Source organism: Dermacentor variabilis, chromosome 9 (genome assembly GCF_050947875.1).
Source record: "Dermacentor variabilis isolate Ectoservices chromosome 9, ASM5094787v1, whole genome shotgun sequence".
In the NCBI taxonomy this organism is placed as follows: domain Eukaryota; kingdom Metazoa; phylum Arthropoda; class Arachnida; order Ixodida; family Ixodidae; genus Dermacentor; species Dermacentor variabilis.
This window is the reverse complement of record NC_134576.1, coordinates 84474932-84501896: the sequence shown is the minus strand read 5'-3', so window position 1 is coordinate 84501896 and position 26965 is coordinate 84474932. Positions and strand designations below refer to the sequence as shown.

Here is a 26965-nt window from a genome sequence, read left to right as displayed (position 1 = left end):
CGACGATTACGTTACTTCCTAATGCGAAATTTGAGCGCAGCAAATAAGCTGTTTCACCTTTTCGATAGATTGAGGCAAAGAAATCGAGCAACACATGTATGCGCTATCACAGAATTTTTTTTTTATATTTCCCGTACGCCTGGATCATCTCGACGGCGGCGACGGTAAGCTTCTGCTTCGGCGGCACGCACCTCTGGATTCTGACGGCGACGGCGCTGGGCCTCTGCTCTGGCAGCTCGTTTAGCAGCAGCAGCAGCAGCAGCAGACGGAGGACTTCCATCGGTCGTCTCGCTCATGGCTCAGAAAGAACTGGCAGATAATTTCGCAGTGGCGAACGGCAGCGGCAATTTCGGCTCGGGCGGTGCACATATACAGATCCGCCGCCACCGATCTGACTCTCTGATTGCCACCGCACAGGGCGAACGGCAGCGGCAATTTCGGCTCGGGCGGTGCACATATACAGATCCGCCGCCACCGATCTGGCTCTCTGATTGCCACCGCACAGGGCGAACGGCAGCGGCAATTCCCTTTATCGTGTTGTCCGCTTGCTGCGCGCGCTTCTGCCCCCATCGTTTGCCGCTGGGTGTACACGCCGCCCCCCTCCCCCCTCTTCCTGCGAGTCTCCGGTTGTCAAAGCGCCGGCTCGAACTTAATTCCTTTCTTCGCTCCTCCTCCAATGCAACCCCTGTGCGGTGGCAATCAGAGAGCCAGATCGGTGGCGGCGGATCTGTATATGTGCACCGCCCGAGCCGAAATTGCCGCTGCCGTTCGCCCTGTGCGGTGGCAATCAGAGAGCCAGATCGGTGGCGGCGGATCTGTATATGTGCACCGCCCGAGCCGAAATTGCCGCTGCCGTTCGCCACTGCGAAATTATCTGCCAGTTCTTTCTGAGCCATGAGCGAGACGACCGATGGAAGTCCTCCGTCTGCTGCTGCTGCTGCTGCTGCTGCTTAACGAGCTGCCAGAGCAGAGGCCCAGCGCCGTCGCCGTCAGAATCCAGATGGGCGTGCCGCCGAAGCAGAAGCTTACCGTCGCCGCCGTCGAGATGATCCAGGAGTACGGGAAATATAAAAAAAAAAATTCTGTGATAGCGCATACATGTGTTGCTCGATTTCTTTGCCTCAATCTATCGAAAAGGTGAAACAGCTTATTTGCTGCGCTCAAATTTCGCATTAGGAAGTAACGTAATCGTCGGTGATTTTTTTGTGTGGGAAATTTTTTCATAGAAGCGTGAGCGCCGTCTTTACACCTGGCATTAGCAGACATACAGCTTCTCATAACCTTTAGCGGAAGTCGCAATATAAACTAGCCTCATCGTAGATCATAGATGCTAGTTTTCGCGTGACGCACACTTGTCATGGGCTGCTGCAGAATCTGGACAGTCGATGCGTTATTCCTGTTTGTTCTTGCTTTGTGCAGATGCGACGGGGATCAAACACCACCGCCGTGCCTTTACCTCGAGACACCGTAAGTTTCATATTGCCTAGGAGTTTTTACGCTAAAGGCACCTAAAACAGCACGTAAGCTGGGAATACACGATGGTTATCGGCTTAAAGGATCATAAAAAAAGTCTTGAAACATATTTCCTTGAAACGAGCAACACGTTTGAATGGATGTAATGCATACCGTGCGAGTAGTAGATGCCCAATAATTTCTTCAGAAGGACCTAATATGAAGGGAGGTATAGAGCGCAATGTATAGTTTTCCCATTCCCCTTCAACTCATGGTTTCTTCGCAACTTATGTGGCTTCCATAGTGTAGTGCCACGGCAGCTCAGTAGGCACACGGGTCGTGCCTTTCTGTCAAGCAGCTTGTTGTTGTTGTTGTTGTCGTTCTGAGTTATTGTTGCGCTTACCCCCAAAGCGTAATTAGCCGCAAATTCGGTGTTTAAGGCGTCAATTGGAGAGCCCTGCCAGCCAAAGCGTTCTTTGCCTCTTGCCTCCTCCTCCTGCTGCTGCTGCTGATAGGTTGTTGTTGTTGTTGTTGTTGTTGTTGTTGTTGTTGTTGTTGTTGTTGTTGTTGTTGTTGTTGTTGTTGTTGTTGTTGTTGTTGTTGTTGTTGTTGTTGTTGTTGTTGAGCGCGGCAGAGAGGATAGGCGACGTGAAAAACTCGTTTGGAGCTTTCAACCATGTCGCCCCGATGCCCTTTGGTGCTCCGTGGGCATCGTTACGATATCCTCTCGACTGCTATAATTTTCCCAGAGCTCCCCCGAAAAAGCACTGCAGCAGCTGAAACGTTTCCTTTCTGCAAACGCACAGCAGTACAGAGGGGACGTACATAAAATGGTAGAGAAGATGGAAGACTGGGCATGTTGGTATAACATAGAAAAAGCGGGATTACGCAGCAATTTGACGAGACACACAGCAGAGCGCCCTGCCATGTGTTTCTCTTCTGTGTGTGACGCCGAAATGTTGCGCAATCCCACTTCTGGTAGAGAGGAGGCGGGTACAAGAGACGCAATAACAGTCTTGCCACTCGCTCGTGGCAGCCTGCATTCTAGGGTGTAGCGCGGGAGAGGGAAAAGGCGACGTATGAAAGCAAGGAAACGCTGGCCACTAGATATGGCAGCCACATGCGAATGAACTGCATACATTCACATTTAACGTAAGGTACGGTACGTTTCTGCTATTTCTGATAGACAAACTCCGTGCCAATTTGTCAAGCGGACAGCAGACGCAGGGCGTGCAGACGCAAAGCCGTATTAAATCACCGCAGCGTCCAGACGACACTTTCGAAGAGGCCGCCCATCAAATGAACATTTCTGTACCCGCCGCGGTATCATTGTGGCTATGTCGTTGCTCGGGATCGCGAGTTGAACCGCGACCATGGTAGCGGCATTTGAACAGGGGGTAAATGCGGCGACAGTCGTGCGCCTAGATTTAGATGCACGTTAAATAACTACACGGGGTCAAATTTAATTCAGGGACCCCCACTTCCGCGTGTCTCATAATCACATTGAGGGTATGGCACGTAAAGGCCATTTTTGAATAAAGTTTGATGCTTCTAACACGATGCAATGCACTGCAAGAAGTAATGACAGAGCTAACCTTCTCGCATTCTATGAACAATGGCTCTAAACAACGCCTCAAGCAAATACGTCGCGCCGTGTGATCCGTGTACAACGACGAAAAACAATAGCGGTGTACGCAAGCTAACCTTTAGCATCGACTTACCACTCTCGTATGCACAACACGCTGAAGAACTTCAATATTAGCCGTAAACATCACCGCCAGTTGTCGTTGACTGGCCAGGAGTGATCCACCTGGTCAGCGTCAGTTACATCAAATGAATTATCTTTCGACTTAATTTTTCGTAATGGCGTCAGCGCCTGTTGCGCTGGTGCCTACGAATGGAGGTTTCATCAGGCTCACGAACCCATAAGCTGTCCAGAACAAACCTGATGGCATGCTCAACCACTACCAGAAGGTAAGTTACGTTCAATAATTCGGACTGGGCAGTATTGTATATCCTCCATTCTGGAGCCAATGTAACCCCGCGCTGGGGGCCGCCGACGATGTGGCAGTGGAAACTCCTCCACCTAAAACGGCACTGCTGAGGTCGCTGTGGCAGAAGCGCCGGACACTTGACACCCCTCAGACTGCGGGCAAATTACTGGCGGGCGCGTTCTACGAACAGCGACCGGCGGTGCGGTGGTGCCTTTCACTTTTGGAGCGGTTTGCTTGCACGTGCGGGCTGCAAGAAAGCCTGTTTGACACAGTGTATTGGGACTTTCCCTTTATCTCCACTCTCTCCCCTTTCTCGTACCTTCTAGACAAAAATAAAAAAAAAGTCTTGTTGATGCGCTCGAAGGGAACGGACGTCTGCCATTTTTCCTGAAGTTATAAGTTCTCCGCGTCTTATTCCACAACAGGTGTGGCGTGCACTCGCCGGACCAGACCTTTGTCAACGTCTTAGTGAAGTGCGCATCATTCGCTTCAATTCTGAGGAGTGCTTTTATACCGCCGCACCTCGCGTGCAACAAGATTCTACTGCGGGGCGTAGACCCCCGTTTAAGTCCTGCTGAAACGCTAGACCCAGGCTCAAAAAGTGCAAATACTAGAAGCAATTGACCGCCGCGACCGCTCCCGAAGAGATGTTGTTGCAGTTAAAGACAGGGCCTTTGGGTACCGTGGTGTTACAGAGCGCAACACTTCAGTCCTAGATATTAATTTCTCTCAAGCAATCAACTCTGCTGTAAAAAGAGTTTCAAATAAAACTATAAATTAATTATTATTCAGCCTGTCTAATGTTTGAAGCAAATCGTTTGCAGAGAGATTATCTAAATACTGCAGGCCACTATGGAATCGCTCCAGTCTTCATTACCTTGTATCAATACAGAAATGTCTAGCGACACGGTAGAGAACAGGAAATGTGCCACTCTCGTTTTTTCCTATACACAACCGAGTGCCCATCTCAATCGCTTACCATCTTCATTAAATACCTCAGGTAGAGCCTTAAATACCTTGGCGTGATTTATGACGCACATCTCTCCAGCAGGCCCGCGCAGCACCCGCCAGGTGCTGACTGTCGGTCCCTGCGTGGGAGACGCCTGTTGCGCTCTGACGCGCGTGCTACAGGACCTTCAATAACGTTTACTCAATCAACTGGCTCCCACACATAGATTATGTGATAGGAAAAGGCACCCCCGCCGTTCGCATTTTGTGTATGCCGAGCAATCGACGAACATGATTGAGAAGAGGCACACTCTTCTTGTAAAGGAGGTCCCATTGCAGTCTTTGACTTCGGGTCCTCCTTCTGAATATTAACGTCTTGTTATCTTTCTAATCATCTCAATAAAAAAATTACCGACGATTACGTTACTTCCTAATGCGAAATTTGAGCGCAGCAAATAAGCTGTTTCACCTTTTCGATAGATTGAGGCAAAGAAATCGAGCAACACATGTATGCGCTATCACAGAATTTTTTGTTTATTTTTGACACGTATTCCTTTAACAAAGACTCCACTAGGTAAGCTTCTGCTTCGGCGGCACGCACCTCTGGATTCTGACGGTGACGGCGCTGGGCCTCTGCTCTGGCAGCTCGTTTAGCAGCAGCAGCAGCAGCAGCAGCAGACGGAGGACTTCCATCGGTCGCCTCGCTCATGGCTCAGAAAGAACTGGCAGATAATTTCGCAGTGGCGAACGGCAGCGGCAATTTCGGCTCGGGTGGTGCACATATACAGATCCGCCGCCACCGATCTGGCTCTCTGATTGCCACCGCACAGGGGTTGCATTGGAGGAGGAGCGAAGAAAGGAATTAAGTTCGAGCCGGCGCTTTGACAACCGGAGACTCGCAGGAAGAGGAGGGAGGGGGGCGGCGTGTACACCCAGCGGCAAACGATGGGGGCAGAAGCGCGCGCAGCAAGTGGACAACACGATAAAGGGAGGAGGGAAGAGATAGCAGCGACTGACTGATACCGCTGACGCCGATAGTGAGTCAACCCCAGCTGCGGAGTTGGTTTCAGGGACAACGCCGCCGATGCCGACACAAACAATATGATACCCTCGCTTCCGCAGCGCTAAGAACCAGGTCTAGCCCTGGGAAGGTGGTCACGTATTCGTCGACGTGCCGGGGCCTACGTGAAATAACCGGCGCGTCGGCAACTGAAGAGCACCCTATCCGCCACACAAGAACAGGGGGGGGGGGACCCTTTCCTCCTCTTTCTGCATGGCGGCGACGGTGTTCTATGCAGTCACGTTATCTTGACTCTCTAGCGGCGTCAGCGGCATCCAGCGGTATCTGTCGGTCGCTGCTAGCGCTGGGGGGATGAAAGGGGGGCGGAGCTGGTTACGAGGCCGACGACAACGCCGACGACGACGCGAAACCCAGGAACGGACGCCAAAGAGCTGCGCTCTAAAACATACTCTGGTTCTGATTCCTAATGATATATCGCAGGTACGTCTGTCCTGTATTAGGATTTGGTTGCGCACTGCTATCCGGCGCTCCAACCTACAAATCTTGCCCCCTGAGCCTCTTATAACACGAGGCATTGCGTTTGCGCCTATGATTTCCTAAATTAGTTACAAAGAGTGTTATTTATCTGGAATCCCGAGTTTCTTGTCTGCCCAACAGTTTCCGCCTTTTGAGAGTGCGAATGTTCTTGAGAGTTTAGAATCACCATTAAGACATTCTCCAACGGCTTTTGTTTCGAAGCTCGGTTTTTTCATTTGATGTGGATTGGCTGCGATCACATAATCCGAAACTTACATACTAATAACATTTACTTCACCACTTAGGCGTGCGCAGCTGCAATGTATTCCGGCTCCCGACTGCTCTGTTACTACTGTGATGCATTTAGATTACTTTTCTTCTAATAATGCAAAATTACTACTTCATCGTATATTCGACGGTCTATTACGAGATAATTTGCCGAGCATGCAGTCCAAATAACATAGCAATCGCCTCAGATGCTTCACAATGTGAACAAAAGTTCGTTATAGGTACCTCACTGAATCTTATCGATTACCATGCTAAGCTAATCATTCCCCCTTTCCTATCAACTCCCAATAGTTTTATTACTATAGAATTATAGACATAGGCGCATTTCTACCGTCGCCGTGAGGTACCTTATAAAGTCCGACGGCGATAAAATCCTCGCCGCGCGCCATATGCTGCAAGTGTGAGGGAAAGCATACGAGGGCGAACCCGTGAACAAAGCCAAATCTCGCGCGCCCAAGCGAGGAAGGCGGGGTGGGACCGCGCCTTCTTCTCTCGAGCGCGAGGCACGGTGATGAGGCGACCGAGAGGGGCCTTCTTTCCTGGCGGCTGTACCTTACGGCGGGGCCATGCTGGCGCCGTACATTGAAAGCGATGCGCAACGTAGCCAAAGTGCGCGTCCGTGCGGGCCTCATCTTCAAAGCTATCTGCGATGCTCGCAAAGTGCGCGTAGTGCCGGCAGCTTCGTATGCGCTGTGATTTCGACATTTCGTTTGCGTTGAAGCGAGAGATGCACGAAGGTCAGTTCGCTCGCTGCTCCTGCCACGATTCCTCACTCGAGCATTTTGACAGGGAGTCTCTTTAATTAGTAAGCGAATGTTAGTAAGCGAATTTAGTTAGTAAGCGAATGTTTACAAGATTACACGGCCGATAAAGCTACTATCATCACTACGTATATCTATCTACTAATTTGCTATTGCAATCCGTGCTTCGCCTTTCGCGCGAAACGTCTACTTTTTTTGAGCATGACATGGTTTTAGCTGCCGTTGTCAGCGACCTTCAAGTGACCTTGAGCCAAAAGCCAGAGCCATTATCCGGACAAGTTGGGAAAACAAAACGAGATGATCCGGATAACCAGTCAAAACTTATAAATGTGGTCTCTGGCCCCCAACCATTTGTGCAGGACCACAGTACATACAATGACCGAACAAGTTACAAAAAATATTGCTTCCGAGTTATTCCTAATGCTTATTCACGATATCACTCAAGCTGTAACTTCTAGCACGCTGAAGTTTTGTTTGTCATTTCCAATAGTGACGTTCAAAAGGCACATACAGTGCACCATACACATGATTGTCACCTTTCGGCGCTGAGATAGGGTCGCCTGTTCAACGTCAGCAGTCCGTGAGTTCCGCGGCTCGAGAGATGGCGCCACGCTGCATGACCAAGCCGGCAGCGTTCGGTGCACCACGGATGGCTGTCTGGCCCAGAAGACACTTGCAATGAGGTTCGGTTCAATACGGGTTCGTGCGCTGTGGTGTGGTGGAGTGCGGTGTGCCTTTGCGAACATGCACTATACCTATTTTAGGATTGTGGCTAGTACCATTTCCAACCAATCTGCTTTGCCGGTAGCCATTTCATGCTTACATCTACTCTCGATTACAGGAGAGAAATAACTTTTTCCTTCTTTTGGGATTTATTGCGATTTCTGTCTATGTACTTTACTTTCTTACTCGCGCATATGTTTTTTTTATTTCTAAGTTCCCACTTCCATATTGCTACTTCATTTGTCTTCGCCTAATTAAACCGCCAGACTCATGGTCCATCACCATTGTAGGTATGCGCCACTACCCACTCAGGTCAACGAAAACAACAACACTTCGACATTGACACCTTGCGAAGCTGCCCGCAAAGACAAAGAATAACAACCACTGCGTTGCCGTTTCCATGACAATATGGGAGGATGTACGCGCATACGCAAGTCTTTTCTGGAGAGTAACGTTTGGTCCAAAAAAGATATCCAATTCATTGGCTTCTGCCGTCCACCGTGCAGGCTCTAACGTCGTCATCTCTGACCCTGCATATTGTGTTGCAAAAGAGATAACGGGCCTTAAAAGCCACTGTAAGGATCAAGCTAAGTATTCTGTGATTATCCTGCTGTGTGCAGCGGTATAACGTTTCATTCAAAATGTTCACAGTGGCATTCTCCCGGCAGCACACTCTACCAATCGTGGCCAATTTCTTATTGCGCTAAAGTGTTCAACTGCGCCTTTAATTCAAGAACTACCGACAGTAAGTGAAAATGCTCAAAAACCTGTGCAAAGCGACTAGACGGAACGTTTGAGCCAAATTTCTATATTTCCATGTTGATTTTACACATTCTCTAAAGGAGAATTTATGTTCCGCTTGTCACTACGAAAGGATAATTTATATAAGCGCACTCATTTTTCTAGCTTTGACTGAATAATTTACTGATATGTGGTAAAGCAAAACGAGCCCAATGCGATGTATCACGCAGGCCTTTTGTAACAACTAGATATAATTCTCTTAATTTTATACGAAATACGAGCGAGTACAAGTTTGTTCAAAATGCACTCCCTGTCTTGTTCAGAGTACTCCTGGATGACACCGTGCTATTAGCGACGAGCGACCGTGTGTCACCCGAGAGACTGAAGGCGATCAAGCAGACCAGCCGGGTGTGCTTGCCGGCACCCTGCGAGAATCTGGAAGCCTATTCTGGCTTTATTCCGGTTGACAACGAAAGTGATTCCACGTACCTATTCTTCTTCCACATCAAGTCACAGGCAAGAAGTTTCTGTGTTTACGGATTGTTTTAACATTTACATGCTGAAATAATGCTCAACCAATTAAGTCCACGAAGTATACCTAGGTGGCGGCAAAACACCAAAAGAGCGGTGCACCATGCATAAGGGTTTTTCTAAAGCCTCATATAAGGCTCGCACATTGCACGTGACATGCATGGCAACATACTTTCCGACAAAGGCAGTTATTCTTTATGTGCAGAATGAATCAAAATGGTTTCATATGACAAAGAAGTGCTTATACGCATGCTCAGTGTTGCAGTGATTGTAATCAGGAAACGGTCATTCTCTAATGCCGGCATAAAGGTCAACTGCAACGAAATTTCACTTGGGCCATAATCGCATAGCCTATAGTTGCAATTGGCTACGAATGCACAGCACCTACTATCAAAGCAACCTTGGCCAGACCGCAGGACTGGTAATTGTCTCATTTTTTATTGTTAGCAACTTTTAAGTAGCGCCTAAGCAGACGATGTGTGCACCTGGCACACATCGTTTGGAATAGTTTTACGCTATAGCGCCCCTGATGTTTCTCCACTGCCTATAGGCAACAGCCTCGCCTGCGCACAGCGCCGATTATGCACGTGCATTTTCTCTCGTTGACGCTATTACTGCGTCTGCTTACACGGCTTACGTAAGAGTGTCAGCGTACGTGTATATGTTGAAAAAGCTTGTGCTTCATTATACGCATAACAGCGCAAAAAAAATTTAAATCTTAAAGAAAAAAACTAGCCAAAGACCTTCAATTTCTAGAACTCTTCAACTCAAGATTGCTTTTCATTTCTGCCGCATTCGGAGCATTTATTTACACTTGTAACGAGTGTGCAAGACCTGATTCTCTTGCATTTGTCCTATGTGCAGAGCCAGCCGCACCAAAAGCCGCTCCTTCTGTGGACACAGGGTGGCCCATGGAAATCTTCCTTATACAGCCAGTTCCTCGAAAATGGACCCCTGGGCATTAACGCCACCGCGGATCTTTATTATAGAGACCACAGTCTGATAAAGGGTTTCAATGTAATATACCTCGACCAACCTGTTGGATCGGGATACAGCTTTGACGACCACGGCCGATACCCCGCGACGCTTGATGAAGCATCTGAGCAAGTCTTGACGTTCCTCAAGCGCTTCCTGAGAATATTCTCGGAGTACAACCAGGCGGAATTCTACATTGCGGGAGAGTCTTATGGAGGTAATAGTTCTTTCTGAAGCACTGAGTGTCAAAGTTGTATAATAACGGCATACACGGTGCGCCTCCTAAGGTTACGCTTCTGCGATGAGAAAATTTCACCGCGAGAGTCAGAAAAGAAGCGTAAAAATGAAGCATACACTGTTAGAAAAAAAATGTTTACCTATATCTTGTCCCGAAGACATTGTCGTCTGTGTTTCTTTAATTTCCTTTCTTGCTCGAAAACTGTAAGCTCTCTATATTTGCCTGTCCAGAATGTTGTCACACTGATAACGTGCATGTCGTCTTTGACATGGAAGTATTGGGTACGCAGCGTTATAGAAAACAAAAGCACGCTTGGTATATGGCGATTATTGTTCGGCAACAAGATAAGCCCCGAACGGTTGAATTGATTTTGACTCCTGTGGTTTTCCGTGCCAAAATCATGATATGATCATGATGCACGCCGTAGTACAGGACGCCAAATTTGTTTCGACCAGCTGGGGCTCGTTAAAGTGCACCCAATGCACGGTACACGGGCGTTCTTTGCAATTCGTCCCCCCCCCCCGTCGAAATACAGCCCTCGCGGCCAAATTGTTCCAACTTTTTATGTTTAGAGTTTGTGGGTAGCGACGGCAAAGTTCCTATACCAGTTCACCGTGAAGTCATCGAATTAGACAGTGTCTGTGTAAATAATTGTTTATCGCTAAAGACTGAAAACGTCGAATTCTAAAGACTCTGGAGACTCAAACTATTAAATTTGCTTCTTTCATCAAAACAGCCACAATACGAGAAAATACTTCGAAACCCCTGACGTTATAGTGACGTGCTGGTCCTAAGGTTCAGACGAGAAATTGGGGGGGGGGGGGGGGGGACAGTTCTTTCTTAATTTGTTTTAACTGTCAATTTTATCAACCGTCAATGTAATCAACCAAATTCACGAAAATGAGATTTGAAAATAAAACTTTAACCATACAAATTGAATTAGTGCTACCGTTCAATGTCTCTTCAGAAAGTGCTCCACATTGTCTTTTGGAAATAAGAATTACCAGGTAATTAATGCGAAGCCGGGCACACTATGCCCCGATTCAATTAAGTTTATTCATGGAAACAAAGGCATGTATTTTTGCACTCATTGGCCTCCTGCAAAAAAGCGGGAACAGTAATTGAAATGTAATTACTGTTTCGGCAACCCACGTAGAATGAAATGAAAAGGCTCCGGCATTTGGTGCTTTCCAATTACTGGACAGCGCGCGATTAGCCACATGACAGCGAAAACACTCTACAATGGCAAAACGTCACGTTAAAGAACCAAAGTAGCACAGAGTGTGTGACCAGCCCAAATATGAACCAAAATAACAAATTTTCTTTCGGGGGAACACAAGTTATACTTCTATAATGGCAGGACAAAATATACAGATACACCGTACTCTTCGAAAATATGTTTTGCTCCCAATATTAGTTCCCGTGTACTGGACATTATTTCCTTTCACATAAAACATATGTTAACATTCACATACTTAACTGCAGATAAAAATCCTGGGCAGGAATGAAGGACGCCTTCAGTGAGCTTGCCAACCTGTGACAACTGTCATATTTTGAGCGGAAATGTGAATTGCGTACATTCGAATTCCAAAGTAAACATTTTAAAAGAATGCGTTATCTGTCTTGAGAAGAAATGGTGACAAAATGCAGTAGTAATGCAGATATATAAACATGTGCACATCTTCTCAGGCGGCGGCCGACCGGGTTCTCGAATATCGCAGCTCTACATAGACCTGCGAAAAAGTTCGCTGGTTCGAATGCGGCACTGTTGTCTGATGTTCTATTGCGATAGCAATTATATGGATACTCCAGGCGTATTTATGCCGTCGGCGTCGCTGTGAGGTTTCATATAAAGTCCAAGGGTGATAAAATCGTCGCTGCATGCCGTATCCTGTATGTGCGAGCGAAAGTGTGAGAGGGTGAGCAGGCGAACGCGGCTCAATGTTGCACACGCAGCAGTCGAAAGCGGGTAGGAAGCGTGCCGCCTTCCATCACGCGCAAGGCTTCAGGAGAGCACAGGGAGGGGGTGGGGGGTGTTCTATTCGCGCGGCGCGCACCCGGCTGGGCCGCCGTATCTGAAAGTCATCTGCGACGGGTACAGAATCCGCACTGCCGTGGAGTAGTTCGCGTTGGTGTGAGCGGCTGCACGAAGGTCAATTTGCTCGCTGCTGCTGCCGCGTTTCCTCATTGCAGTGTTTTGATCACGAGTTCCCGCACTCCTCGAGTGAGATGTTTTCATGTTGGCTTGTGCGCGCCTTACACCATGCTTGTTAATTTAGTTAGTATAACTGCTTATAAGTTTACACGGCCGATAAAAATACTATCCTTACTTCGCATAGCTGTCGAATAATTTACTGTCGCAATCGATGCTTCGCTTTTCGTGAGAAAGTGCGAGTTTTTTTTTGCTGCGCCGCTGATTAAGTGAACCGATTGGTTGTGCTAGTCGTCTATGTAAACATTTGCCTCATCGCAGCTCGCAGGGCGCCGCGTACTGGCCGACCGGGAAACTAAGTCCTATGACAAAACTTTCTCTGCAGCTAGATGTAAAAACAGTTTCCTACCTGTGGCCTAATGCCGCAAATGAACTTCTGCTACACAGCTGTAGTAGTTTCCCTTTAATATGTCTTTGTCACTTCTGCGTTGCCGCGCCTTTTCTTTCCTCGTTTGTCCTCGTTTTTCCAGATATTTTACCTCTCTCTATCGTCTCTTTCAGCAAGGTCAGCAGCTGGAGTGGCCTACAAGGTTCTGAAGAAACCTAAGCAAATCAACGTGAAACTCAAAGGCATAATGCTAGGCGTAGGATTCGTGTTCCCACTGCTCGAAATCATCGACTCCACGAACTACCTGTATTACTCCGGACTGTTAAATGATTTCGGCAGAAAAACGCTTGCTGGGTGGTTCGACATGATACGCGGTCTCGTCAATAAAGGGCTATACTCACAGGCTGCAGAAGAACTCGGCAAGACCGTTTTGAACATGGCGCCTGCCGGAACTGAGACGATATTTCAAATTCTAACCGGCTTCCAACACCACGGAAGCATAGCAAGACCGCAGGAACCGGAAGAAGCTAAAAAGTACATGACCTATGCAGATAGCCCAGATTTTAAGAAGATAATTCACGTTAACATTTCCCGGATCCTCGACAGTGCCAGGCCAGAGCTCACAAAGCAGCTAGGTTCAGGAGATTTCTTCGTAGACATTAAAAGGAAACTAGAGTTCCTGCTCGACAGTACGCCCGTCCTCTTCTACACGGCTCAATACGACGCCGTTTTTCCCGAAGTGAATATTGAACAGTGCTTCAAGAAACTGCGATGGCGTGGTTCTGAGCAATTTAGCAGCGCCAGGCGGAACAAATGGTACAGAGAAGGAAATCCCGCCCTTGCTCTCCTCGGTTACGAGCGCGTGGTTGGGACACTTCAGTATAGCAACGTACTTTGGGGAGGCCATGACATCTCGTTGGACAGGTCGCTCCCGGTAAGCGAACTGTACAGTCGCTTTCTGAAACTTGTGAAGGAAAAAAAACTGAAGTGGACAGATGAGCCATCGTGAGGCATAACTTAGACATACTTTACACTAAGTTCTGGTCCACAATGCTTTTTTGTAGGCGGTTGGGGGTCAATCATTATCAACGTTCACAAAGGCTAACACTTGCGCCTTCACTCTCACCTCACTGACACATGAAAGGCAATAAAATGATTGAATGCGAAGTGCACTGAAAGAATTTGGCTGCGTATTTTAAGCTTTCATTGCAGTTCCTCTACCTAGAACACGTCTGCTTGGCACTGTTCCATGAATAATATGAAGCAAAACAGTATTCTCCACATTTTCGCACGAATGTCTTAAATGCGCAACATTTATGAACAAACTCGCCTTTGCCTTTCAGCGGGCCGCATCGAATACCTACGGACAAACATATCATGAACGCGCATTGAACTTTTTGTTGGCACACTCGAGGCGCGATATCCCCGTTGTCCGGCTGTCCCGAGATGTGAGGCGCATGCTCGGCCTAACTCTCCTAGCCTGCGTGCCGTGGGTTGGAGGTCACATGCGTAGCTCGAAAATGACGGTGATTAGACCTGGACGCCTGACTCGTTCGTCATCTGGCAGAAACCCAGAAAGCCAGTACCCGTAGCCGCTGCTCGTCATCGGCGCATGTTCTTTATTTTCATACAACATGGTTGCGGGAGCAAGGCAGGGGGACCCAAAAGGCTGATGGTTGCATGCGCGCCGTCTTTGGTGCGCGCCCAGTGTTGGAGGCCATGTGATCTCAGCTTTAGAGATGCGGTATGGTTAAAATTGTGAAGGGAGTGGCAGGAACACGTTAGTTTTGAAAGGACAAGCACGCTAACTCACCGCGGCGCTACGGACGCTTACTACGCCAGCATCGTTACGGCAAGTGCTCGCGGTCAGTGAGTGAACTGTGTTCGTGAGTGCCTTTGAACGCGTATCCCAATTCTTGTTTTGTTAGTAAGAAAATATTCGCTGCAATTTATATTGTCCACAAACTACAAACATCTTTCGCGTTATGCCGTAATACTCTGTCATCGGCTTTTCTGCAAAGCAGCAATTTTCACTTTTCACTTCGGCACCTAGGCAGAAGGGGTCGCCAAATCGGTGCGGTCCAAAAAGTCGCAGGCCTGCGCTGCTCCTCCAGCATAAGCTGAAGGAGCAGTTCCATAGGAGCTCCATTTTCGGCACCACGCACTACGGCGTCCCCGCGTCATTTTCGCGAGAGGAATCTGAACTGTCCGCCCGGCTTAGACGACAAGCTCTTGCCCTGTGGTTTGTCCTGCTCTCTGCACAGCTGTCTGCTGAGCCCGATGATGCCTGGTTGCAGCGGTGCGCATAGATCTACGATTCATTACTTCATCAGTGGTTAGTGGTTACTTCATCAGAGGAGGCGCCATAACGTGTACCGAAGAGTAAACACACGTATCCAGACTAAGTGTCGCACATGCCACATCCCTTGACCCTTGGCACGGTACATTCCTGTTGACGATGATGATGACAATAATGGTCTTGGGGCATCCCCTTCGAAACGGAGTGGTGACAAATAGTCATCTAGCTTGATTGAGTGAACCAGGTCCACCTACATGCAGCATTCAACTGTCATATGCAACTGCTACATTTCGGGAAACGTGGTGGAATATAACGAAGCTGCAATGCAAATTTCGTACGTATCGACTCCACGCGGCGCGCCTGTCACATCGCGCGTCAGAAGGCACGACACAATGTTAATGATGATGATGATTTAATCGCATTCCCTTTTAAGCGAGGCTGTGACATGACGTCGCCTAGCCTGCTTGGATTAATCAATACGCCATATATATTTTTCATTACATCAATGTTTATACATCGTCATAATTTTTTTCTTGCTCAAGACTTCGCTATCTACCTTGTATCGCTACCAATGCAACTGCAACATGGCGTGCCACCTAGTTTAATAATATGCAGCTGCAATGCAAATGGCGCACGTATGGACGCTACGCAGCGCGCATCTCACATCGCAAGGCAAGTTACACTATACAACGACGACGACGACGACGATGATGATGATGATGATGATGATGATGATGATGATGATTCATGTTGATTTTGGCAGCGGCGGCAGCATCCAGTGAGCATCGCTCACCTTGCTATTAGAATTGTCCAGATACAGTGACTTGCACTCTATCCCGGATCGTGAAACGCTGCCCGGTGAAGGAGCCATCGGATGTTGCGGGTTGCTGACTTTTCCTACCGCTGGAACAGTCGTGCTGCACATCACTTCCGAGGGCTTTATCGACCTGGTGCCTAGCTGCGTACGCAATCACCGCCGCAATCAGCTGCGCGCGGGATCACCTAGCACCAACGGCGTGTGCGCAGCTGACTAGGGAATTGAGTGCGTATAAATCACGAGCACCTGAAGGGGCGGTCATTTGGCAGCGGTGAAAGCATCTAGCGAGTTTTGCTTACCTTGCTATTACAATCGTGTGGATTAGTTTGTTCCCCTATTCTGTAGTGTAAGGGTGCTTGCGCTGCTGTCGCTGCCAAAGACTTGCGTATCTTACCGTATTGCTGGGTTTGTGGTTGTTTTTTTTTGTTTTTTTGCGGAGTCGAAAAGAATGTCTCATGCCTGCTGCACTTGTGATGAGGCATTCCATGAAAATGAAGGGCATGTACCTTGTTCCGAGTTCGCGCACGAATACCATTTTGTAAAGTGTCCGGGAATAACAGAGAAGTTGTACAAAGGAAACTCCGAAGCTGCAAAGAAAACATGGCGATGCCAGAATTGCCAGAGCTTGGTACAAAGTGTTAGCTGCGCTGGTGAAAACAAGACAGACATGGAAATAAAAGCTAACCTTGAATCTACTAATGTAAATCCAGAAAGCCTACCTCCCCTCATAGCTCGAGAGGAAGCTATGGAAGAGTCTGTCACGCACATGTCGGTCATTTTTGAAGAACTAAGAAATACAATCCGTGTGCAAGGAAATGAAATTAATGTTTGGAGAGCAGGTGCAGGAACTAGAGGAAAAGGAAGATGGGAACCGATCAGTTCAGGCTCAGCTTCGGCGAAAAGTGAACAAGCTGGAATTTCGAAATAGGCAGCGAAATGTGGAAATTCATGGGGTGCTTTTTGTTCCAGGTGACAACTTGCACAAAGTGATGAACAAATTTGCAGACCAGATGGAAACGCCTCGTTTGGTTGAGCATAACATTGCATCAGCACACAGGCTGCCCGCAGAGAAAGACAAAATACTTGGAATAATCGTGCGTTTCACAAGGCAGGCGATCAGGGAATCGTGGTTGAACAAGAAGAGCAAACCAAAGGATAGCCATCCGCTCATTTTCATTCAAGAAAACTTGACCCATCACAAGAGATACCTTCTACAAGCAACAAAAAACTGGGCCAAAGAAGCTGGATTTAAATATGTTTGGTATGTGCATGGAAATGTTCTATTGCGAATGTCTGATGGGGCCAGCGCAATTCACATTAGATGCCGCGAGGACCTTGACCGCCTTCAGCCCAGGTGATATGCCCAGCCCAGTGCTATTCTTGGCCAAATAAATGCAAGGATGAATGACCACGATTTCTTCTCGCCAGATCACTTGAACAGCACAATATCTATAATTAGATCTCATGCACTGAAATGTGTGCACCTAAATGCCAGATCTGTTCGGAATAAAGCATTTCTTCATTCAATTTTCTTTCAATTTCTCAGTTATCATGCTCAGTGAAAGATGCAGCAAAAACAAGAGTGACGTCTTCAGAATGGCAGGTTATAATATACATTATCTCAATCGACCATTCGGTCGTGGAGGTGGTGTTGCACTTCTAACTTTAGAACAAATTAACTGCGAACTAGTAGATGCTTTAAATACTATGACGCCCGATTACGAATTGTTATCTTTATGTGTAGATAAAGCATTATATTCTGTCTCTTATCGACCGCCGAGTGGGCATATCCAAACATTTCTGGAATTTTATGAAAGATTTCTTTCGTTTGTTGTAGAGAGCAGGAACATGTTCGTTGCCGCAGGCGATTACAGCATTAAAAGGAGAATCAATACTCCTATTAGCACAAATTTTAAAAATATTCTACTCTCAAATGGGTTTGATAGTGTTATATATGAATCAATACGAATAACTGAATATCAGTCAGTATTGGATATATTTACAACAAATTTTTCGTTGCTAGAGATAAAAGCGGGCGCCTTATCATGCTATATTAGTGACCATCTTCTTGTTTTTTTATTTCTTTGCCTAGATGATGCCGGCATTCCTAAACATTCGCCTTTTGAAAGCTTTCACCACCCAATGACTGGCGCAGCTCTTAACGCGTTTAGAAATGAGCTGCTTCAAGTAGACTGGTGCAGAGTACTCAATTCGGGCGATGCTGACAACGCTTAGAATCCATTTTTAGATACCTTTAAAGGTTTTTAACAAGTTACCTTTCCTCTGAAAAGACGCCAACGAAATAGAAAAATTCCAAAATCATAGGTAACACGCGACCTCTATCAACAAATTATAACGAAAGATCGGCTCTATAGACAATTTCTCAACGCTCATAACCCTGACGATTCGACCATTTTCAAACAATATCGAAGCAAGCTAACCAAGAAACTGTGCATCGCACGTAAAGAGTACTTCTCCTCTTTCATGGATGTCAAGCATGCGCTGAGCGAACTACTTTGGGACAAATTAAGTACACTACTACGTCGAGGTAGTGGTCGTAGCTGCATATTCAAACTTAACATTAAGGGTAATGATTTGCATGGGGCGGATCTGGCTGATGCTTTCAATGCTTTCTTTACAAACGTGAGTACGTCGGGTAGTTCCCCAGATGCATGGCCTCATGTGAACATGAGGAATGATAAATCTTTATTTCTGCAGCCACTCCCACAACAAGAAGTAATTTCAATAATCAGAAATTTAAACAGCAGCAGTAGAGATATCGACGAAATTCAAATAAAACCTTTGAAATTCGCCGCAGACGTAATTGCCCCAGCTCTTGCGAATGCATTTAACATCTGTCTGACTACATCGAAATTTCCAATAAAAATGCAAATTGCCAAGTAGTGGTGCTCTTTAAACAGGGAAATCAAAATGACTTACGTAATTACCGACCGGTATCTATCTTGACAATTTTTTCAAAGGCTCTCAAGAAAATTATTCACTGTAGGGTCTTGAACATTGTTGAAAGCTCTAATTTTTTAACACCACACCAATTGGGGTTCCGGAAGAACATGTCAACAGAATTAGCCTTGCTTTACCAAAAGGAATGTATTGTAACAGAATTTGAAAGCAAGAAAATAGTGATTGGCTTATTTGACGACTTCTCCAAAGCTTTTGACTTGGTGAATCATGAAGTTTTGCTGGATAAGTTGTATATTTATGGTATGCGTGGATGTGGGTTACATTTATTGCGGTCATACTGATCCCATCGGCGACAAGTTGTCCAAATCAATAGCTCACGGTCATAAGTTCTTCCACTGCTTTGTGGTGTCCCAAAAGGCAGCATATTGGGGCCCTTGCTATTTAACCTACGTATAAATGACATGGTTAATAATAATCAGAATGCGAAATTTATTATATATGCAATGACACTACCATATTTTTTTTCTGGTGGTAACATCAATCACCTTATCTCTAATTGTAATAATACTATAGTTCAGCTACAACATTGGTCCTCATATAATTCTATGAAGATTCACGAAAATAAAACAAAAGCAGTGACCGTTCGGGCCAAAAAAGCCAGTCCTTCCTCATGCCGATATTATTTTAACTCTCATCCTGTAGATATTGCTGACCATTTTAAATGCCTTGGTTTTACATTTACTGCACGCACGTCCTGGGAATACCATGTGAACTTACTAGTAACAAATCTTGCTCGAACTGGAATAATTGGTCGTCTCTGATACATTCTTTCTGCAAAACTTAATATACTTATTTATAATTCTCTTTTCTAGTAACATGTGAACTACTGCTAACTTCTCTGGGGTACAACTGCATTCTCGAACCTACAATAAATTTACGTTATGCTTAAAGGATAGCTACGCCATGTGTACAATACTGATATTATTGCAACAACTGCAGGTTTTTTTTTCATAGAGCGCAGGTTACCGCGGCTTATAAATTATACCACTATCATTTGACTACTAGATTTAATATGAAGTGACGGTAACATACCTAACCTAAATAGGTAAACTGACACAATTGGAAAGAAATGACCACTATTATGCTACCAGACAGGCAGAATATTGGAACGTTATCGCCAAGCGCCTGACCTCTGGCATAGAACGCCTATGTTTTTCTTTGCCATCATTGTTAAACCACTATCAATCTAATAATTTTGACTTATTTGTTGGTTCCACTACTAAACTGAGATCTGTGTTTGCAGAAGAAAACAGATGTACTTATCCTGGCATTTATTTATTTATTTACTTCATTTTTTTGGAATCACTGTGTTTTACTATTGTTCTGCACTGATCAAGTGTTTACATTTGCTTATGGAGTGTTTTTCATTGCTGATCCCCAAACAACGCTCATTACGCAGAGCTGCGGACTTGTCAAGCCGCCTACTGGCAGCTTCCTTTCCGTTGTCCTTCATCTGTAATGCACACGGTTGGAAATAAAAATTTGACTTGATTATTCATACCTAATGGCATTCCCTTTGAAAAGCGGTAGTCACATAGTCAGCTAGACAACATTTCATCATGTATACACTATATATTTCTAGAATTTTTGTACACGTCTTTTTAAACTTCTTTTCCTTGCTCAAACCTTCTTTAGCAAGTGGTACGAACCCGCCGTGGTTGCTCAGTGACTATGGTGTTGGGCAGCTGAGCACGAGGTCGCGGGATCGAATCCCGGCCCCGGCGGCCGCATTTTGATTGTGGCGAAGTGCTAAAAAACATGTACTTGGATTTAGGTGCACGTTAAAGAACCACAGGTGGTCCAAATTTCTGGACTCCTACACTATGGCTTGTTTTATAATCAGAAAGTGGCTTTGGCAGGTAAGACCCCACAATAAAAAAAATGTACCACAGTGAAGCTAACAGCGCTGAAATTTTACTGATAGAAAAAGTGAGCATTCTTCTCCAAAATATAAAGCGCCACCAGTAGTGGCCTAAGACATGTCGCTTTAAAAGAATATAGCGCTCAGCTGCATAAGGGCAGTACTTGAATTGGTAACGCTTTTTATCCATCTGAGGTCTGCTGTGAAAATTTATGTAGGACTTCCGGGTTGCAGCGGACAGGCCGAGAAACGCTTAAATTTGTTCGCACCAATGCGCACTAACATGTGGCGCATGTGGTTGTGATACTTTGAATATGCAACAGAAAATAATGAACACCTAAACGGTTCTTTCCCAATATCTCTTCGCATATGTGGTGCTAAAGCTCATTTATAAGCTGCGCTATATGGGCACAGTGATGCGATTTATACGCCAGCCGTGACGGATCCCGCACAGAAACAGATGTTACTGCAGTCATAGAGAAAGGATGTTCAAGTCATCTAGCATCACCATTTTTTTTTTGTTTCAACGACATCATTGGCGACGCTTGAGCATGATGGAGACGGAATGTCAGAGCCTTGAGGAGTCCACGACACAATGGCTGCAACGGAAGCCAGAAAAGCACATCTCACTCTATAAAATCCGAACTGTTTTCGTGGATACATGCTTGATCGGAGCGATTCATCCGGAAAGCATTAGATCATGGGTGAATAGTATATTGCGTTGTTTGAACAGCGCAGAACAAGATGAAGGACGGACATGCTCAAACAACATGGATCACCATCTAGCCCATTCCCAGAGTTCAGTAGGTTATGGGAGTGTTCCAAGTCATGCCGGCATTGCAGATAGCTTACGTTGCACTTAAGACAGCTTCGATCACAAGTGATGAAACGAATGTGAAGTCATTCCATGCCTTACGCCATGGCATAAGTACCCTGTTTGCATTCAAGACACATCAGGTTTATCCCGCAGATATATGTGATACAGAATGGTCACGGTACTAAATGCGACGGGTCATTAAATGAGTGTGAATGCTACATTTATACTGTTCGTATGTTCATACTTCTTGGTTTATTGGCTTTCAACTGTGTTAGCTGGCTTTTGCTGCGTTTTCGTGTTTTCATGTGGCATTAAAATCCTATGTTAGGAGTATCCAACACCACTCAGAAATGGCTGGACAGCCTAAGGAATAAGACAGGCTAAATTCAGTAGTGCACAGAGATAGCTAAAGAAACATCAATAATTATTATGGAACATTTAAAAAATTAAAGCAACTGAACATCAACAGCAACAAGACATGTTAGAGCAAAGAACTAAATTTCACAACAAAGCACCAGAAAATACATCCATTATCAATAATCAATATATAAATGTAAGGAAACACATAAAATTACACACCGAATGTTACTCACTATATGCAGGCACACAAACAGACTGACACCTAGAGTTGACAGTAATTCAAGCTGTGCGTCTTCCGTGACGCCAGCAAAATATTGCTACGGAACAGCCGCCACAGTGAGGCTGCACTGAGGAGGAAGAAGACGACGTGGGCCCGCTTGATATAGCGTCGCCATTTTGGCGTTCCGTTAGCTTCCCTGTAAATAAATTGTAGATATTATTGGGCTCCAGCTAAACGTAACATTAATTTGGTGGAGTTGGACGTTCCCCGTACCCGTCATGGAGCTTCGCAGCGGTCGCAATGGCGACAGTGCAACTTCGGCTCCTGCGGGCGTCACTTCATCTATGCAACCGTCCCCGCCTACAGCCCCGACCTACGTCGCCGTCCCCCCCCCCTCGAGATTCTGGTGTATTCAACGGAGTCTCCAGTCCTGATGTTGACGACTGGCTCCGCTTACACGAACGTGTCAGCACCAGTCACAGGTGGGATCCGACTATTATGCTAGCGAACGTTCTTTTCTACCTCGACGGAGCTCCACTTGCATGGTTCCAGACTCACGAAGAGGAGATATCGAGCTGGGATCTCTTCAAAGAGAAGCTCCGCGACCTTTTTGGCAAACCGTTCGGTCGCCAAGTCAATGCCAAGAAAGCCCTTGCCACACGTGTACAGACGTCGACCGAGTCCTACGTGTCGTACATTCTCGATGTCTTGGCCCTTTGTGCCAAGGCTGACCCGACCATGTCTGAGGACGATAAGGTTAGTCACGTCCTCAAAGGCATTGCTGACGACGCCTTCAATTTACTGGTGTTTACGGACGTCACCAGCATCTATGCGGTCCTCAAGGAGTGCCGCCGTGTTGAGCATGCTAAAAGTCGCCGGGTATCCCAGCACATCACGCGACTTCCCAACACAGCTGCTACGTCATCCTGTGACGACCTCTTCCACTAGCCGTCGCGATGTGACAACTTGACCCGCATCATTTGTCGTGAGGCCGAAGCGGCTCAACCGGCGGCCCCTTCATTCCCATCCCCTGCTCATTCTCCGGTGACAATCTCCTTGATCCAGGCCGTCGTCCGTCAAGAGTTGTCCAACGTCGGCCTCCAATCCATTCGTTCCATACGCTCGGAAACTCTTTCTCCCTGCACGTCGCCACCGCTCTCTTCTTACTCCTCTTACGCACAGCGCAACCGCTCCGAATGGCGAACAGTGGACAACAGGCCGATCTGTTTTAATTGCCGACGCATTGGACACGTCGCTCGCCACTGCCGCAGCCGCTGGACTTCTCCGATGCGCTATTCTCCTGATTACCACCCTCGCCCCTCTAGCGCGTCCTTTTCCTTCGCCCCTTCTATGCCCGCTCCATCATCTGACCCTGCGACACCCCTGACACGACCCCGCTACTCCCGCTCGCCTTCTCCCTACCGTCGTCAATCTCGTTCGCCCCCGTCACGCCGTGCTCCTTCTCCGATCTACTCGCCGCACCCCCGATTGTAAAACTAGACAGCGCAGCTTCTGGAGGTGCAGCTGCATTGACGACATTGGCACGAAATCCTCGCTTCACCTTACCCACGAACAGGAATCTTTTGGACGTTCTCGTCGACAATGTTCCTGTGTGCGCGTTGATTGACACCGGGGCGCATGTGTCCATTATGAGTGCTGCTCTTCGCCGTCGGCTCAAGAAAGTTCTGACGCCTGCCCCGAACCGGACGGAGGGACTGTCGCTATTGTTGGCATGTGTTCTGCCCGACTCACCATTGCTGAGAGACGCACCGTCCTTCTCTTCACTGTCATCGAGCATTGCCCTCACGAACTCATTCTCGGTCTGGATTTTCTTGCCCATCATTCTGCCCTCATTGACTGTTCGGCCGGCTCACTTCGCCTTGACTTGCCTCTCCTTGCCGACCCTGTGGACCCGCCTCCAAGCCATCTGAGCCGCATAGATTTTATTCGCCTACCACCTCACTCTGTGACACACGTCGACTTGTCCTCTCCAGCTGTACCTGACGGCAATTACGTGGCCGCACCAATTTCGGCCGTTATGCTTACACATGGTGCTACCGTGCCGCACACTGTGCTGAAATTACTGGCAACCGCACACGCCTTCCACTTGTCAATTTCGCGCTAACCACGCAAGTTCTGCCTCAGGGGATCTGCTTGGCTATAGTTCGTGCTTTGCAGGATGATAAGGTTGAGCCATTCACAGTGGAAGATTGTTACAGCTCAGCCCATGCCGTGACGTCATCGCACGGTACTGACGTCGACATTAAGAAGATGGTCTCCTCTGACCTTACAAGTGCTCAAGCTGAAGCTCTATGCCGCGTTCTTGAAGGCTATCGCGACATTTTTGACTTTGACAATAGACCCTTAGGTCAAACGTCCGTCGTGACCCATCGCATAAATTCTGGCGATGCGAACCCTATTCACCGACGTCCATACAGTGTTTCTGCGTCGAACTAGCTGTTATCCAACAGAAAGTCACAAAGATGCTTGCAAAGGACCTTATCGAGCCTTCCTGTAGTCCCTGGGCATCTCCCGTCGTACTTGTCAAAAAGAAGGATGGAACATGGCGCTTTTATGTAGTTTATCGCCACCTGAACAAAATCCCCAAAAAGGTGTGTACCCTTTGTCACGTATTGATGACGCTCTAGACTGCCTGTACGGTGCCACCTATTTTTCTTCTATCGACTTACGGTCCGGCTACTGGCAGATATCCGTCGATGACATGGACCGAGAAAAGACTGCATTTGTTACCCCTGACGGCCTTCATCAGTTCAAGGTGATGCCCTTCGGTCTCTGTAACGCGCCCGCCACCTTCGAACGAATGATGGACTCTTTGCTTCAGGGGTTCAAGTGGTCCACCTGTTTGTGCTATCTGGACGACGTCATCGTTTATTCGCCCACATTCGACACGCATCTAGACCGTCTTTCAGCGATTCTTGGCGTGTTCTGCTGCGCCGGTCTCCAGTTGAACTCGTCAAAATGTCATTTCGCTCGCCACCAAATCGCCGTCCTTGGACACCTCGTAGATGCCAGAGGCGTGCGACCCGATGCAGACAAAATTCGCGCCATTACGAATTTTTCTGTTCCGAAGTCTACCAAGGACGTTCGTAGTTTCGTAGGGCTGTGCTCTTATTTCCGATCATTCGTGAAGGATTTTGCGACCATCGCACGTCCCCTTACCGCCCTCTTGAAGAAAGACACCCCTTTTTCTTGTGGTCCTGATCATGCCGCATCTTTCTCGCAGCTGACTACTCTCCTTACCACGCCTACAGTTTTGGCCCACTTTGACCCGTCTGCCTCAACGGAAGTTCGTACAGATGCCAGTGGTCACGGCATAGGAGCAGTGTTAGCACAGTGCCAGCGTGGACATGATTGCGTTATAGCCTACGCCAGCCGACTTCTATCACCCGCCGAGCGCAATTATTCAATCACAGAGCGCGAGCGTATCGCTCTTGTGTGGGCTTTTGCGAAATTTCGTCCATACTTTTACGGACGCCCCTTCTGTGTCATCACTGATCACCGCGCTCTCTGCTGGCTATCCTCGCTCAAGGACCCCCCGGGACGACTCGCTCGCTGGGCGTTACGCCTGCAAGAATGTACCTTCTCCGTGGTATATAAGACGGGGCGCTTGCACCAGGATGCCGATTGTTTGTCCCGCTACCCCGTCGACAAACCGGCTGATACGGACGCCATCGCTTGCGTTTTCTCTGTGTCCCAGTTGCTTCAAATCAGCAACGAGCAACGGCGCGATCCTTCATTACGCGCCCTCATCGACCATCTGGAGTCAACTCCTGGAGACGCCTCTCTCCGGATGTTTCTCCTTAAGGAGGGGAAATTATACCGCCGCAATCTCGATCCACACGGCCCTGACCTTCTCCTCGTCATTCTATCACACCTGCCTTGGAGTGTCCTCCACCAACTTCACGACGCTCCCTTGGCTGAACACTTAGGCGTCTCGCGCACATACGACCGTGTACGCCGTCGATTCTTTTGGCCGGGTCTCGCCCGCTCCGCGCGGTGCTACTTTGCCGCTTGTGAGCCCTGTCAGCGCCGGAAGAAGACCTCCACACCTCCAGCTGGATGTCGCCGGCCGATCGACATCCCACCCGAACCCCTTTTCCGTGTTGGTCTAGACCTCCTTGGACCATTTCCTCTCTCGGATTCCGAAAATAAATGGGTCGCCGTCGGTACCGATTATGCTACGCGGTACGCAATCACCACACCCCTCCCTACAAGTGGCGCTACTGACGTTGCTGACTTTCTGCTCTATGACATCATTTTAGTGCACGGTGCTCCGCGCCAATTACTCACTGGCCGTGGCCACAGCTTTCTGTCGGCAGTCGTCGAGGACATCCTCCGCTCCTGCTTGACAAAGTACAAGTTCAGCACGTCCTACCACCCCCAGACTAACGGCCTCACGGAGCGCCTCAACCGGACCATCATCGACATGCTTTCCAAGTGCGTTGCGACCGACCACCACGATTGGGATCTTCACTTACCATATATCGCGTTCGCGTATAATTCATCGCGTCCCGACACCGCCGGCTATTCACCGTTCTATCTCCTATATGGCCGAGAAACCGTGTTGCCCTTGGACACTTTGCTGCCCTCGGCCACATGTTCCGCCACTGAATACGCCCGCGACGCGATCACACATGCCGTCCACGCGCGCCAGCTCGCCCACTCCTGTCTCGAGGCCTCACAGGAGCATCAGAGATGTCTCTATGATTGCCACCATCGTGACGTGCACTTTTCTCCGGTTTCTCTGGTGCTTCTCTGGTCACCCGTTCGCCATGTGGGCCTTTCCGAAAAGCTGCTGTCGCGCAACAGTGGCCCTTACCGTGTGGTACGACAAGTGACCGATGTCACGTATGAAAACAT

At 47.6% G+C, this 26965-nt stretch overlaps 1 protein-coding gene across 1 annotated transcript; it reads left to right on the top strand.

Annotated features, from left to right (window-relative positions):
* Positions 1-1345: 1345 nt before the first annotated feature.
* LOC142557034 (venom serine carboxypeptidase-like) lies at positions 1346-13894 on the top strand. The gene is made up of 4 exons (XM_075668580.1): positions 1346-1467; positions 8768-8960; positions 9840-10167; positions 12902-13894. Exons 1-4 carry the CDS (start codon positions 1358-1360, stop codon positions 13735-13737), a joined length of 1467 nt encoding a protein of 488 aa, XP_075524695.1. The 5' UTR covers positions 1346-1357; the 3' UTR covers positions 13738-13894.
* Positions 13895-26965: the final 13071 nt, after the last annotated feature.

Coding starts and splice junctions, on each gene's coding strand:
- LOC142557034 (XM_075668580.1), top strand. CDS start 1,358: ATGGGCTGCTGCAGAATCTGGACAGTCGATGCGTTATTCCTGTTTGTT. Junction 8,961..9,839: donor TCTTCCACATCAAGTCACAG/GCAAGAAGTTTC, acceptor TCCTATGTGCAG/AGCCAGCCGCACCAAAAGCC. Junction 10,168..12,901: donor TGCGGGAGAGTCTTATGGAG/GTAATAGTTCTT, acceptor CGTCTCTTTCAG/CAAGGTCAGCAGCTGGAGTG.